General features: G+C 41.2%; 1 protein-coding gene across 1 annotated transcript; it reads right to left on the bottom strand.

Moving 5' to 3' along the window:
• Window positions 1–66: 66 nt before the first annotated feature.
• LOC306825895 (uncharacterized protein) lies at window positions 67–16,489 on the bottom strand. Its single transcript, XM_079346863.1, has 10 exons — window positions 16,367–16,489; window positions 16,005–16,050; window positions 15,283–15,356; window positions 14,961–15,179; window positions 14,241–14,302; window positions 12,147–12,209; window positions 11,507–11,664; window positions 8,036–8,406; window positions 7,036–7,170; window positions 67–1,253 (listed from the first exon to the last, which is right to left on the bottom strand). Coding segments are annotated over exons 2-10 (1,305 nt in total). The 5' UTR covers window positions 16,006–16,050; window positions 16,367–16,489; the 3' UTR covers window positions 67–1,031.
• Window positions 16,490–17,056: the final 567 nt, after the last annotated feature.

The following is a 17,056-nucleotide window of genomic DNA, read 5'->3' as shown; positions in this document are numbered from 1 at the left end:
TCATGCACAGAAGTATTTCATGGATGTAAAAAAAAGTAGACACCAATAGACTCTAAAGAGCTCACATTTTATTTAGAAAAGTTTATTGAAAAAAAATCTACAAGAGTCACAAACTGTTGGATTAAAATTCAAAAGGTAAACTAGAATTTTCTAAAAACAATAGTACTTAATGGAAAATACCTCATCGACATGGTTTAAATACTTGTTTCATAGAAGGTGTTACTTTCACTTATAGCTGCAACAAATGCATATTCTAAAAGTAAACGAAGACCATGCAGCACTCTCGACTTACTGAAAGAGAATAAAATAAGTGTATTCATTATTTTTTTAAATTCTTTTGTAAATGATCTTATCAATAGGACATACAATTAAGATAAAGCCTCTCATTTCAGTTTAAGAAGCACATATATAAGAAATGACAGTTTTGAAAATGGTTCAAGGTTTAAAAATAACCTAAAAGCTTTTCGGTTTTCAAAGAAACCCGTTTCCTTCCTCACTCAAAACACTATGTAGTTCACTGTAATAATACCCATTTTTTTTTTCGTTCTCCTGTTCTGTACATGTTTGTGATGTATAACAGACAGAAAAAGCTCCTTCCTTTTACCCGTATAGTGTAATACTCCTAGAGAAACTTTGCAAATAATCTTGGTTGGAAATTGAAAACCGATGCTCTTTTCATCTACATAATTTAAATTCTTCGATGAAATCAAACTTAGTAAAAGCACTGATGGGTATTAACAATAAATAATGGATATGCAGCTTCACTAACTGATGGTGTTGCTTGTGTTAGTCACATAGATGAATTGGTGTTAACTTGAGGAACTTTACCGTTAAAAGCTTCTCATGTTTCAACAAGTGGAAAAGTGTCAACACTTAATAACCTGTTTACTTCTTTACTTTCATAGAACTTATATTCATTTAAACATATTACTTTTATCATCATTTGATAAGACAATATAAGTCATGACAAATGTTTAAATTCTTCAACTCACAAAGATATGGAACAAGAACGATTACAGGACTCCAGATTGTTATTTCAGTGTCTTTTGACCTGTGGCTTCTGATGAAGTGTCCGGTTGCTCTAATACCTCGTCAAGCTCCTTTACAAATTGTTTAAGGGAGTCCAGGCAGCGCTGTTTGATCTCCAACAGGTTCTTATCCAGTGGAGCCTGCAGCACATTATCCAAACTGGGCTCCTTGTCCACCAACAGCTTCACCACTGTGCGGAATGTCTCACAGTCCTGCCTGTAATGCTGAACATAAAACAATCACATCAGGAATGTCAATATTCAAAAGGCTCCTGTGGAGTAAATATAAATTTGAGGTATAGAGCAGGACACTTTATATTGAGGCTCTTTCTTCTCATACATTTGACTGGATGTGTTGCCAACATTAAAAGTAACAATAAACTGAATAAACTGTTTTTTTTCTTAGTTTCATTTTGCAAAATACTGAGCATACCTCAAAAATAAGTGAGCACCTTCTCCTGACAGTTCCAACACTCAAACGCAAACTAAACCTCATTATGCTAAATTGGTGTTTTCCATTTAACAGGTGTGCAAAAATGTGCATGCCACCCTACTCAAGTTCATGTCTGCCTGTAACAAAGGGGACATGAGGTGTCGAGAGCATGTTACTTGTGCTATAGCATTCTTTCACACCATCCTGTAACAAGCTCTCACATCCCTCTTGGATTTCACTGCTGACCCAAAACGGCTGTTAAGTCCTTTATTATAGTCCCAGGTGCAAGCCCACAACATCTTTATCACCTGGGTGGGGGGGAAAGACGAAATGTGAGGCCCTGCACTGAAGCTATAACAGCCTGTCCAAGAGAAGCCTGGGACATCAGAATTCACCAAGGTTGAGTTTAGAGCCCAGCTCAAGACTCCACCCTTAATAAAAGCCACTGGGCTGGACTAAAAACTTCTTTATTTGTCTTTAACAAGCATCTTTTCTTGGCTATAACAAGTAATTTATGAAATCAAGTACCATGTTTGAACTGTAAGACACCACTCTCCTTACAAAAACGCAAAATCAAGACTTTATATACGGGTAGAGTAAGGTCTTTTACCTGCTCTGTTGTAACTTCAATCAATTAAGTGCCTTGAGCGAAAAGTTTGTATCAAATTGATTAATATAATTCATTGAATTGAAGAAAAAAAAAAAAAAACAATCTTTGGATACATTTTACTCAAGTCTCAGGAGACATTGACAACTTCATAGCGTGTAGGGTTTTTGATCATTGAATAAAATGCAATGGCACCCAGACGGCCTGCTGTGGTAACTTTAAAGGAAAACACCGGCCGTCAACTTGGATCAGCGGCCGGTGTTGAGGAGAATGTGAGGTAAACCGGTTAAACAGCTTTATTCCAGGCTTCTGTCAGTTATGGGGATATTAAAAACCACAACTGCTGTTTCTTCGCCTAGATACACATTACATAATGTGTATCTAGGCAAACTCATATTTGTGTATCCATCAATTTGAACAGTGATCACATGAGTTTTTGTAAAACCATTACATCCCTGTCACCGGACTGAATTGTACTTGATGAGAATTTTATAGTTTCCTGGAAGGGAAGTTTCTTCAACATCTGAGAGAATGGAAGAAACTCCGGTGAGATTTTTCCCGAAATAAAATGACAACAACTTCTCCACAGTCATTATCAAGATGAACTTTTCTTTGAATTTCTGGGAGGGAAGCTTGGCTTGGAGCTTTGAATACAGAAAAGGTCAAGAAATAAAAACAATACAACAGAAGAGCATCAGACAATAATGATGGAAATGGTTCGCCTCATGGGAAAAACTCAGCGCAAACAAAAGGCTCCACTTCTGAGACGGGACGGATTAAAAGAGAGTAGATCCGTTTTCATATATGTACTACGAGTCTACGTGTAGTTCAACTGAATCAACAAAAGAGCGGAGAACAACAACAAAATATGGGGGGGGGGGGGGGGGGGGGGGGGGCAGAGGAAACTGCGAGTGAAGTCCGAGAAGGGAGAGAAGCAACATCAGGTGCAGAATGTATTGCATGAGTCCAAATGAGGTTACTTGAACTTAAAGGGATACTTCACCCATTTGCATGAAGCTTTGTATCATTAGAAACATGGTAGTAGTGTTGAATGGTCGTGAATCCAGCCCTCATTTTGCCCTGAGACGAGAAAAATCTGTTTTTCTTTGCTTGAAAGTTTTCTTCATGTGATGCAAAAAGCGTCATATTGCATTGATACAAAGCATCATGTAAATGGGTGAAGTATCCCTTTAATACTCTAAAGAGAAACTTTGTGGGGAAACGTGAAAAAAAAAAATGGTATACATCAAGCTACTAGATCACTTCAACTGAACCCTATGGCTTTTTGTTTTACTTCCATTTCTCTCACTCTCTCTCTCTGGTGAAGATAGCTGATCCTTTCTGACCCTCATTCTGTGCAAGACACCATCAATTCTGAAAAAAAAACATTTGCTCTAGTTACAGGGAAGAATAATCCAATGATTCAGGATGGGCAGAGTCCCGACTGAGATTTGTTTTTGTATTATTGCTGTTGTATCAAAACATTTATTTCTGCACACAAGAAAGGCCCGTCACGTCACTAACAGCAGGAATATCCCAGACTGTGGGGGATGTTTGGACTCAGTTGATGATTTAATGTCTGCAGATCATGTCAAGCGAATTTGCGGCCTCGCATAATGACAGCCTTCAGCCGGGAGCACGAGGAAGTGAGGGACGCACAAACGCACGTGTGGCCAGCCGAGCAGCAGGGCCGACTTCATTCAACAAACACACAGGTTTCATGCGTGCTTTTGTGAGCCGTTCCCTTCACAGGCCGCTTTGAACCTTTTCATACGCTACACCACCCAGATTATCTGCGGACTTCCACCTCGCTATCTCTTATGTGCAGATTTTTCTCCTTCGATAACTTTGCTTTTGGGGCCGGCGAGAATTATTTAAGAGAGGCAAAATTGCTTCCAGGTTTGAGATGTGAGAGGAAACATGGGCTAAATGAGAAACACACGCGTGTGGTGCATGTCCCACAAAGCATGTGCACCTCTAATCACTTCGGCTTGATTATGTTTGCCATCTTTTCAAACTAAACCGCCCTGAGCTGCTCCCAAGCTTCAGCCTATGTTAAAGGAGAATATATTGTAACTTTAGTATATTGTATACGAACACGAACAACACTTAAAAGCCTCAAATTAGGATCGGGATACGGTTGGAAAAATAGTCTTGTAATGAAACTAAAATGAAAAGGTTTCCCTAAGTGCCACTGTGAGCAATCTGTTGGTAACATGCACATGAGCACGCATATAAATGTGAGATGGAGAGCATCCCTCTGAGCTTATTACTCTACTTAAGAACTGCTCTGCAAAAAAAAAAAAAAAAAAAGCCTGTTATTTCTGTCAAAACTACTCCCATGTTACTGAAACAGGAAGTGTGATTTTGACCCGAGCATGCTCCGTATGTAGTTCAAAAAGGCTGCAGGGAGGTTTTGCACGAGTTCCTGTTTCGGACTTTTGGCCAGGAGCTGATCTTCAAGTCTGATAGTAAGGGGCCCACACAGGACGGGCTGGAGACCCGAGAGAAACTGCAACACTCGGGACCTGAAGGTGGAGCCTTTGAAAAGGTGGGCTCCTGCCAAAAATCAGACGCTTGTGGAGGTCAGTATTGTGAACACACTGACAGGAGTGTTCACTGGGATGCCAGGTGGGGGGGTTGGGACAGGGGAGTATTGAGTGGGTTTATACATAAGGCACTCACATGGGCGTTTAGTGTGGCTCTGTTCAAACGAGCGCTGATGCAGGCGGGGGTCCTGCATAATAAGGGAAGTAGGGTAATGACTAGAGGGCTGGTACACATTAGGGGATATTAAAAGAGCCATTTTAATCACTCGAGCTGCAAAGCGGACCTCTCAGTGGAGGGGCTAATGGATGAAATGGATATGTTTCATTTGTGCTGATTGAAATGATGAATGGACTTCACTTGAAAATCACTCCAAGGCACTTAAGCAAAAGTTTTCAATAGTTTTCAACTGTTGTTTTTGTTTCGCATGCTCGGATCTGCTCTGTGTTTGGCCTTCAGGAATGATTGATAGCCGTATTGGTACGCTGCTAAGTATTGTGATGATAGTTTACAAAACAACCGCACACGCTTGTTATCAGAGCATTAAAATGAGATTTCACGTTGTGACACGTCGTACGGAGAGCAGCGTGAAGTTTTTCAATTTCATGTTTTTCACCCTGAAACACAGACGACATGCGTCACAACAGGATGTGAGTTAAAATACAACAAGCTAAGCGGGCGTGACAAATCCATTTCTGACTGAACAGCCAGTCCAGCTCTGATATGCTTCGAAAGATTTCGCAGGGTAGAAAAAAAAAAAAAACAGATTGGGAAAACCAATATGAAGGACGGATAGGTTAATTTGAGTCTGTTTGACAAGAACAAGATCTACCTATCAACTGTAAGCCCAGTTTGCATCCGTGGATCATTGTGTGTTGAACTGAGCCGGGGCAGATGTTACAGTAAAGACATAGACGAGGTTTCTGCCTCTCACCATGTCAGCTAGAAACGGCAGTGGAAGCATGTGTGAGCGAATGCCAAGAGACGTACCACACTGTGGGTGGGCCGCCTTCATCCTGCAGGGCAATTCCTGCCCTGTTTTAACGGGAACAGATAAGTGGTACTGTAGTGCGGAGGGATGATGGGGAAGGAAGAAAGTGGAACTGCAAATAGCAGACCACAAGAGGCATCCCAACCTCGGGTGTTAAGGACTTTTCTGCTGACTTATCCTCCTCCTCTTCATCAAGGGAATGCTTCTTAAATATTAGGTGTAGCAAGCCGAGGCACATTATACAACTTTTACATCAACCCCTTGACTATCTGCCAAATACTAAAGCTGGTGTAAAACAGTTAAGTGTCTGAATGGCTGGCACACACTGAGATCAGGGTATAGAGCCCACACATGTAACACAGAAAGATGAAGCCATAAAGAACCTTCTGTTTTGTGGCCAGAATACTCCAGCTGCAGCTCACAAAACAGAGAGTTATAAATCTGTGAAGAAAAAGAAAGAAAACGGATGGCTGTGGCTCAGTGGGTAGAGTGGGTCATCTCTCATCCAAGAGGTCGGGGGTTCGATCCCCAGCTCCTGCAACCAACGACGCGTCCTTGGGCAAGCTGCTCCTTCTGTTTCGTCGGCCGAGTGTGAATATGCATGAATGGGGTTAGTCACTTCTGATGAACACCTAATATAATAAAAACCTCTGTCATCAGTGTGTATATGAGGAGGTGTAATGTAAAAGCACTTGGAGTAGTCATAGGACTTGAAAAGCACAAAGAAGCTCATGTCCATTTTTAAATGAAGCCACGTTTGACTAACGGTAAATGTGTCTTTTGGGGCGGCTGTGGTTCAGTGGGTAGAGTTGTCATCTCTCAATCGGAAGGTTGAGGGTTCGATACCCACCCCCCCTCCATTCAGCTCAGGAGCGTCTGCCAGGGCTGCTCACTCACTCGGAGTGTAAACCTCTAATTTCCCTTCAGGGATCAGTAAGAGGCCTCTATGACGATCTTACATTTATATATTTCTACCTACATATGTCCTGTTTAACCTTGACTTCAGATAGTAAAGGTTATCACGGGCACATATAAGAATAAGCAAGTAAGTTACAAAGACTTCACGGGAAGTCAATAACAAGATTAAAAAAACGCCGCAGGAGTTTTTCTGTCTCATGTTCCAGAAATTTGAAAATGTCTTTTAAGCTCGTTCAAACTAGATGATTCTGTTTATGCTGTGAATAAAATGTCTCTTTAAGAAAACAAGGACAAAAAATTGGCTTTAGAGAGTTTTAGAACGTTGAGATTGTATTAATCCGTTTATCTGTTGCTGACTAAAGGGAAACTTTTACCAATACTTCAAATGCGACACCAAACGAGAGGTTTGGATCTAACGCAGACAGTGAAGAAAAGTGCTCGTATAGCTTAAGCAGCAAAGAGTCGAGAGCTTTCACAGAAGTAAGGTCAATCATGGAGCAAGTCTTACTACCTTCTCAATTTCCAGAGCCTTGGTCTTAATGGCCTGGTTACGGCGAGCCTTGAAGTCCTCGTCTGGTGTCGGTTTTGGCTCCACGCTCGCAGCCACCACCTCCTCCGTCTCCGCTGCAGATGCTGAAGTTTTTTCCTGGCAGGCCAAAGGTCAAGGGTTAGAGCCGAGGTCACCGGGTTTAGAAGCTGCTTCTGATTTCAAAGTGTTTGAAAAAAAGAGACAACTCCACTCTCTTACGGGTGTTGACTTCTTGTTTTCGTACATGTGTCGTTGTGCATGCCGCATGTCAACAGGAATGTGGTGCTTTCTACAGTGCAGGCCAAAGTAAAGGCCTTAAACATACCTTTACACAAGCAGAAAAAGCAACTTTCGATTGCTCTTTTTTCTCATTAACTACAAATACCAGACTTATTTTTTCCAATACTTGTATCATGTAAAAATCACAGTCTTATTAAAAAAAAAAAAAGATTCATTTCACAGAAAAATTGATTTCTGAGATTTTTCAACAAAATGGTTTTATCATTAAATATGTTTAATAAAAACAATAACTTAAACATATTAGTAGTAGACTGAGGCCTAGAGCCTTCGATCCTGTCTCTATGACAACAGCCACTGTAGGACCGACACTGCACTGTTACCTTTGACTGCATTTTTTGTTTTGGATCGTATATTTCCTGATGAGAAACAGAGCAAAGAAAGGAAGGAGAGTGGGTCCAAGACACGATCTGTGCCTTTCTGAAAACTTGAATGATTTTCAATTTCAGCGCATGAAGCGCTCAGAGTTAAGAAGCTGGGTGCTGCTTTTTCTCCAGGCAGCTGCTGTCACTGAAAACAAAAACCCATTAGCCTGTTTTTAAGTCATTATTTATAGTTTGAAATATCCTTTTAAAGTCGTTTTATTAGGTGCTCATGAAACAAAGTATACAGTATGTTACTGCATTATATTATATTTGTATTTTTCTCCTCACCACATGTTTAGTGTTCAAGGACTTATACTCACATTTAATTCTGGTTTCACTAGTGAAGACCCTGAGGTTGGCAAAGGCTCCTCATCAGAGCTTCTGGAAGTGTTTGTACTGCTTGAAGGGTGGCTGCTTGAAGGGTGGCTGCTTGACGGGTGGCTGCTTGACGGGTGGCTGCTCGAAGGGTGGCTGCTCGAAGGGTGGCTGCTCGATGGGTGGCTGCTCGAAGGGTGGCTGCTCGAAGGGTGGCTGCTCGAAGGGTGGCTGCTCGATGGGTGGCTGCTGGAAGGGTGGCTGCTTGAAGGGTGGCTGCTTGAAGGGTGGCTGCTTGAAGGGTGGCTGCTTGAAGGGTGGCTGCTTGAAGGGTGGCTGCTTGAAGGGTGGCTGCTTGTCCCTGTACTGGGTTTGTCTAGAATCACGAGAAAGAAATGGAAATGTAAAGAGCAGTGGACAGAAAAACACATCCATGTCCTCATATGACAACACCAAATAAAAAGACTCAGACTTCGGGGACGACAACGAGTATACGGGTGACCACAGCATTCTTTTATTGAATTTTGCTGTTGACTAATAGAAACCTTGGGGGCGGGGGGGCACCCGGGGGGGTCAGTGGTCCGGGACGCTTGCCCAGTTTACTGCAGCATCCTTGATTGAATGTGGATAGTAATCTTTGTTGTTTTTTATTTCCCCTCTCTGTAGACATGCGCCTTGGCTCTAGCCACTGACTAATAACTGTCTTATATCTGCAAAACACCACAAATAATACACTTTTAAATACCCAGGGGAACAATAACTTTCTCATGTTGGGGATGAAACGCTCTCACTCAACTTCTTGTACAATTGCAAAACCTCGACATTCTAAAGCAGCAGAGAGAGTAAATCACTGTTTTGTTTAATATTCCCTTGGTGTATCCTCCCACACAGCAAGTTCAGCTGCGCCTTAATTGAAATATTGTTCTCTGCTGGCTCCAGTGTGTCTAGGAAAAAACAACGACAGCCAAAGCTGCTTGTTTTTGTAGAACAAGTCCTGCATGGTCATTAGAAGGAGCCAAAGTAAAGCTGCCATCTTAATTTGAGTCCCTCAGCGAGGCGTCCCAGAGTGGACCCAAACTGGGGTCACGAGGTCTGATTGACGGTGAGGTACTCGGTAAGTGTCGCTTGGATCATACAGACACTCACCAGGCTGCTTTCTCTAAGTCATGTAAGCCACAGTTTAAATCCATAGCTCAGGTGGGGGATACAACAAACATGATAAAAAAAGCATCCAACTGAATGTCACAGACTGTGGAGAGGGCGGGAGAGAAGGCCTCCTGAGGGGATGTGACCCTGTATGGAGAATAAGTCGAATGCTAAGATTAAAAAAGGCTTTCTGCATTTCAATCACTGTGTCCTTCTTAAGCCTTGGAAGAAGCAAGTTGGGAAGCTAACTTATGTTAGCTTAAGTGATTTATGCTTTTACCATTGAAATGCAACCTCTCTCTAAACAGGGACTTTAAAGCGGGTAAATAATGCCCCTGTAATGTAATCTAGACCCTGGTCCCTGTGGAGGTAATCCTCCAAAAGGTTCCTGGGCACAGTTCCAGCAGTGGAAATGTGGCAAAAGGCAGAAAAGGTTCCAAAATTAGCCCGGGGAGAGCTCAGACATCTAATGTGTGTTTAGAATAAGGCGGTCAAAATGTCCAATACATGCATCCATACGTTTCAATATCACAATCTCAGCTATCTTTACACTCAACAGAATCAACGAGTACCAAAGCTCAGAAAAAAAAAAAAAAAAAAAAAAAAACAGGTATAGAGACATACTGTCAACCAGAGCTGCCACAAGTGAAAGAGAGAGAGAGCAGCACAGAGCTGGATTTAGTGAATGCTGAAGACGCACTTCATACCGATGATACAGAGGGGACATTATCATTTGGGTCTGTTCATTATTTTAAATTGACCCTACTTGTAGTTCTTCTCATACAAACTACAAACAGTATTTTAAATGTTGGAATGTGTTTACTTATATTTTCTGTACCAGCATTAAAAAAAATGAAAAAGAAAATGACAACATTTTGGGTCACAGGAGCGTCTGATTAAAATACTGGGATTGTGACATCTCGAGTTCAGCAGGTTTAAAAACACGACAGCAGGAAATTATTCATTCAACGTCCTGGTTACTTTAGGCGATTGCTACACCAGAAAAAGCTCCGGTGAAGAAGCTTCCCACACTTTTAGTTCGAAGCCTTACAGGTGACGGGCCCAGATGGAAGCTGCTACTCACTAATGAACATCACCGCTGATCAAGACACGTCGTACACAGCTTCTGTGTCCACGAAGAAAACTCTCAAACGTCCTCACTAAAAGCCCGAACATTCTTGTACTTTGCCTTGTTGACCTAATTAGTATACCAGATGGGTTTGGAGGTCGGGTGTGCAACTGTTCTCAGATTTATTGCGTCTTCAAAGGGTGGTATAACGTGGAGCTAAGCTTTTAACACGTTCATTTGTTAATGCATGTTAGAAATCAAAGCAGTGGAGAAACCACTGTCCTCCCCTGCTTCACCTCAGACTCGTAACAATGCTCATAACTTAATTGGACGTGTTGTCTGAAGTTAGTCTCTGAGTTTCATTAGCTCAGTTTTGATATTAAAAAGCCCTAAAAAGTAACAGAAGAAGGCGTGTAAAATGAAGGGCCCGGAGTGCTTTTGAAGACGTCGTTAAGTGAGTGCACGACCCGCTCGCTCGCTGAAGAAAGGGCTGGCTTTTCAATCCAGAGCCAAACTACCCCAATAAAGCCGGGGTATCTTTTTCCCAGCCTCTAACGGCGTGCACGATGCTGGGGTAATTAACATTTTAACGTGTTGCGGCACACCTTGACCCTTCACACGCACCAACTCTGAAAACAGATGCTTCACCTTGAACGGTAGAAAAGCCTTCGGACTTTACCGTGACAAAGAATCTCACTGATGTTGTCCTCACACACCGAGCAGAACAAACACTGCATTAGATCGACATGGGTCACTCACTCTGATAGAAATCAAATATTGTAAGATGGTGTGCAGGTATTGAATGTCATATAATCCACACAGGCAGCAAATCAGACAGCTAAGCCCTGAACCGATTTTTCGTCACAGCAGATTTTCAAAATAAAAGTAAACTAGATATGGGAAATAGAGACCGGTTTGACCCTTTGTCCTCCTCTTACATGATACAGTGTTAGGAAAGACCATTGATCTCCTGTTTGTTCGTTTGTAGTGTTGTGTCCTGTTCAACCACAGTGTCATTGTTGATATTGATGAACAGGTTGGGTTTGGGTAAACAAAAAAAAAACAAACAAAAAAAATCCAGAAACATCTCCAGAAAAAAAACACAGCGGAGTGTTTTTGATTCTTTTTGTCTGGAAGAACAAACACTAACCCTTTCATTCATTTTTTTTCTCCACCTGATCACTGAGCAAGATTTTAATGGAGGCTTCATCAAATCTACGAGCGTGATTTATCAGGGATGTTCAGAGGACTGAGCACATACGTCTGTGGGTGTAGCTTTTGTCTCTGTCTGGGGAGAAGCTCCTGCTGCGGCTGTGTGACCCAGAGCGGACTGGTGGCTGGGTGGCTTCCCTCCTGAAAGGAGAGCGGTCCCGTTTCATTGGTGCAGGAAGAGAGTTCCTGTAGTCACCATGGTCCACTCTGTGGAAATAAGAGAGAGCTATAGCATACTGTAGAATGTAAACACAACTTCAGACTCTGTGCAGGATATTAGTGACAGAACACATCATTAGAGGGCAGCTCTTGAAACAAGTCGCCATGGGAATTTATTCTTTTGAGGGAATGTCTCCTGAAATACGGCCTAGCATATTTTGAAAACTAGACTTTGCTTATGAACAAAATGAAATCTGTCAGGTGACGGTTAAGTCGCGCGCCTCATGTTCAGAGGGTAAAATCCTCAGTGCAGTGACCATGCATCAGCTCTTCGCTGCACATCATTCCCCCACTCTCTCCTCCCTGCATCTCACGTCTCTGTGACAGGTTGTGAAATACATTATGGAGAACACGCACTTTAGTCATATCTTTCTCTCAGTAAAATTGAAGAGTGGAAGAAAAATGTTGTTTCAGAACGGTCTGAGAGAGTTTGTTAGAAGAATGCTGGTAGACCACGTGGATATACTGACCTGTGAGGAGGACCTGATCCTCGACCTTTCTTGCCGTAGTAAGGCCGAGATCTGCCATTGTTTCTGAAAAACATTTTTTTTTATTTTAAAAACTGATTCAAGAATTCAGAAAAAGAATGAAAAGTATCACAAAAAAATATATATCAAAAATATGCTAAGTTTCTATCAAAATGCATAACTCTTGTTGTCACTGATTTGAGAGAAAGAATGTAGTCACTGAGTGATTCTTGATACATGTGTGTGCGTGTAGATGGAAGACCCACGCTTGAACTTAACATGGAGCTGGACTCACAAAGCAACTGTCACTTAATGTAACGACCAATTTCCGAGCTTTCATCCAACACGTGACAGCAGAGCTGTTACAGGAACTGAAACGTCTTTGTCCGCTGCACCTCGTCTTTACAATTTTCCAGAGCCCGAGCTTCTGTCCGAACAACGACCTTTGGAGCCAGGGGTAAAAATGAAGCAGAGGCACCTGGCTGTCATGACCTCTGTCTGAACTCAAGCCACATCTCAAACAAAGAGCAGGTCTAACAAGGCCTCAAACGTTTACGACTCATGGTCTGTTTGAAGAAGCCAAGACTCAGCCTGCTCTTTGCCAATCACTGAATGTCATCCACGAGGTACAACACTAACTGGAATTAACTTGAGATCAAATAAATACAGATATTTGCCTTGGTTAGAGCAAACTACAGCTAGAAATCAAGCATTCGTCAAATCTACAGTCAAACCGGAAGAACACATTAAAAAGACAATGCTTTATCGCAGAGCCAGAAATAAACTGTGTGATGTATCGTCTTGACCGTCTTTCACTCTGCTGAAAACAACACCAGGACGTGGCCATCCTCTGCTGAGTCATGTCGCCTAAAAATAGCCCAGAGTCTCAAAGACACGAAACAAACTAAGAATAACATCAATCTGTATATTTTGGTCTATTTTGCAGAAAACAAACAAACAAAAAAAAAGGCCTGGCGGATTTTGTATATCATCCAAATCAACTTAACTTCAAACGTATTTGTTCCTGAGGGGCAATTCATTTGGCAGCAAGGCAAAACAAGACAGAAAATTTAAAAAGCTAACACGGTAAAATGCGAGAGATACTGAATATAGCAGCCTAGGAGGAACGACAGTGAGCATTGACTGACGCTCTTAGCAGCTTCTATTACTCACACAGAATATAGTAAATAAAGTGACTGGCTGTGTTTCAACAGGCAGGTCATTGAAAAGAGACAGAAAATAATGTGTGGTAGCTGTTGTCCTTTCATAGAGAGAGAGAGAGAGAGAGAGAGAGAGAGAGAGAGAGAGAGAGAGGTACACATCAGTCAGTGATGGACACATCAGGATAATTACACAGCACACTGTGATGTGCTGCAGGAAGGACCACGCATCATGACATGAGCTGGTCTGAATATTTGAGATGTGTGTGTTTGTTCGACTGAAGAGGGAGTGGTCCAGCAGTTTTTCCACTCAGGTTGGGGTGCAGGGGTGCAGGTTATTGGACTGCGTGAGTAGACACTAGTGCCCTTTGTCCCCCTCTCTACCCTGGTGTGACTCTTGGAAAGGGGAGCCGGGGCCCGTAAACTTTTGGTATGTTTAAGTGGGCAGGCAGAGAAGAGCGTCTGTTGATGGAGGATTTATAACTGCGTGACTGAGCAGCTCTAAATGAAGTTAGGCACTCAAGATTAATTCAGAAGTATGTTAAAGATAAATGACGAATGGGCTTATTTTACAAAGATTTACTTTTTTTTTCTTTAGCAAATGACACAGCAAATATTTGTAGAGAATAGTAGATGTTCCATTTTCACCTCTGAGCAGATTGGAGAAGTTAAGAATAAATAAATAAAATAATTTGTTTTAAAGTCAATGACCTTGAATCCACACTTTCCTTAATCATATAACATGAAAAGACACTCAACACAAAAATCACCACATCGCTATCAAGCTAATGATGTTTAAAGTCTGATAGGCTGAACTCTGTCTCCACCTAGTGGTCATTATGGGGCATTACACAAATTATTTAGCAAAGCAACAGACAGCTTGTGCTAACTTGACAAAGATCGTTCGTTTAATTATAGAAGAATCATTCTAAATTACCTTGGCGCTAACTGATGCCTCAGATCATCTCGGCCATACGACTGTTGGGAGTATGGACCATCCTGAAATAAACAGAGACAGTTACAGCAAACTTTAACGGTTCTCTTGGTGGTTCGTAGGTAGTTTTCTAGGAGTCAAGTTCAGTTTTATTTATTTCATACACAAAGACACACAAACATGACAAGGGTTCGTACCGCACACATTTTCAATAATGTTTTTGAAGTGTTTCTTAATGACCATGATGAGTGCAAAACACATCGGTCTGATTTGTTAATAAAGCTGATCCTCAGACTACGAGCGTCGCTTGAGCTTTTTGACTTATTTTACTCTTCATGCATCTTGGTAGTTTGTGAACTTGTGTCAGAAAAATCACACTCTATAACGTTTGAGTACGGAAAATGCAGTTACAAAAGAAATGTACAAATATTTGTGAAAATATGCAGTGCTCTGTCTTTCGGTGGCAGCAGCTTTTGGTTAAAAATGTGTTGGGCGTCATTCGATTTTTTAAAGCTTCTGTACTGTTTGGTCATGCAAACAGTGGATATTTAAGGCATCACACAACATTACACAGACTCAACAGGTGACACCATGTTATGCTGCCAGGCATCAAAACAGTATTTAAAAAATCAGCTCTTTAATATAAATGAAATTAAGAGTCTTTTTAAATCAGATGACAAATTCTAGTATTTAAAATATCCATACATTTTAAACTTGTCTTACATTTCGGGGAGGAGACTTTCTGCGAAAACTAACAAAGTTGGGGTCATCATCATAGTATCGATGATCGGAGGGGGGATCTTCCTGATACTCTCTGTCATCCTGGTAATTGTTACGACCTCCATACCACTGGTCAACATCGTAGCCTCTCTCAAACTCGAACCCTGGCCGAGGCATTTGGCTCCTTTTGTCGACAATGTTGACAACTCTGTGGACTGTCACCTGAAAAGAGAAAAACCTTAAGACTCAACCAAATCTTCCTGCTCCCTGTTCAAGATGCTGAGTCAAATGAACGTATCACACGTCAAATATAATCCTCACTTACCGCTCTTGAATCCATTCCTGCAAATTGCTGTTCATAAGCCTCCCTAATAGAATGTCGACCATGTCTGTAGGCCACTAGAAAAATAAATAAAGCAGTGCATTGGTTAGCACACAAGGCTTCTGGTTTGAAAGTCAACAGCAGAACCAGAACAACGGAGAATGTTAGATGTCCCTACTATCACAGTTTGGAGCCACAATCGTCCTGCCACACGTTTTCAGTTTTCCCTAAAATCTCATACAACCAAATCAGACTGGAGAGGCATTCTGCAAGCCTACGTACAAGTTAATGTGGGAGAGGAGGTGTTAGATTGTGGGTCAGCATATTTCCTTCATTCTTCGGTTTCGATCTTAGAAAATTAGAGCTCATGTACCGGTAGTTCTTAGTGGAATTATGTGTAAAAAATAAATAAAATAAAATCATATTGATAGGCAGAGGTATCCTGAGATTTAGGCTGAATAGAACCTTTTAAAAAAAGAGAAACATCCTCTGTTACAAAACTATTAGGTAGCTGCAGACTCTCCATCTGGTTAATTCAGTCACTATAATTCAGCACTGAATGTTCTGTGGACTATTTCACTCTGCAGTCAAATCTCTGAGCATGCTGAAGGGGGGCCAGTTTTTTCAGCCTAATGAAGAATACAAACTGTGTGGGAAAAGTACACATAGGATTAACAAGTTTTTTGTTTTTTTTAAATGTGTAAAAATATTTCTGTTCCACTTACTGTTGGAGGGATGAGTGTGGTGTGCAACAAGGACAGAATAACAAACCTGTAAAAGGGCAAAGAGTAAAACCTTAGTGGCCCATATTAGCGTGTATAAATACCAAACACAACATAAACACACATGTGCATGTCTACTGCTTCCCCTCATACAAATCTGCAACTTATTTCTTTAAGCATATTACCGTCATAAAGTAAAATAACACGTCTGAGGATAATGTCACTGCCACCAAGCATCAATAATAACTGACTGTGTGTCGCTTTTGTGGTTTTGAATAAACCTGTTATCTGCTGCTAGCAACATTGTCATTAAATCTGGCCTTTAAATTAGCGTGACAAATCAAAGTGGTAAGAAAATCACTCACCAAATAATGACTTCAACACTTTGACATACTTCCTTCAGCGCTTCTGGACACTTGTAGATCCAAATAAGTAAGACAGGACTGTGCTTTAAACACGTCCTTCTCTTTACATGTGCAGATAAAAAAAAACAAAACAACCCCCGCTAAGCTAGTCACTCGCTTCCTGCTTCCTTTCCCCCCCCGCTCTTCTCCTTCTTCTTCTTCGTGGGCTTTTAAAGGTGGTTGATATTATGTTTAGGCGCATTATCGCCCCCTTCCGGAGTTTGGATGGTTTGGATCGGAAAATCTGTCTACTTCTTTCCAAAAAAAAAATGTATCCCACATCCCCTCACCTCCTCTGTTACATGTCTTTCTCGAGTGTTAAACCTTACTGGCTGTACATTAAATCAGTCTATGTTATTACTTACAGGTTACTGCTAATGTGCAGTGAAATTACTATATTCTTCTTCGCATTCAGGAAACATTTTGTTGAAAACATATTTTAACCAACCACATTACATGCTGTTTGGATATAGATTTTAACAATATTTTAATATAAAACAAGTAGAATCAAAAGTAAACTCTGTTCAACTGTATAAGAACCATTTGAATTCCTTTCTAATAAAAAAAACGTGTTGTAAAACTACGCAAGTGAAACCCAAATAATTGTAAAAACGTTTTAATCATCCATAAGTCAAAGGAGGATATTCTACA

Source organism: Symphodus melops (genome assembly GCF_947650265.1).
Source record: "Symphodus melops genome assembly, chromosome: 6".
Classification (NCBI taxonomy): domain Eukaryota; kingdom Metazoa; phylum Chordata; class Actinopteri; order Labriformes; family Labridae; genus Symphodus; species Symphodus melops.
This window is presented reverse-complemented; position numbering and strand designations above follow the sequence as displayed.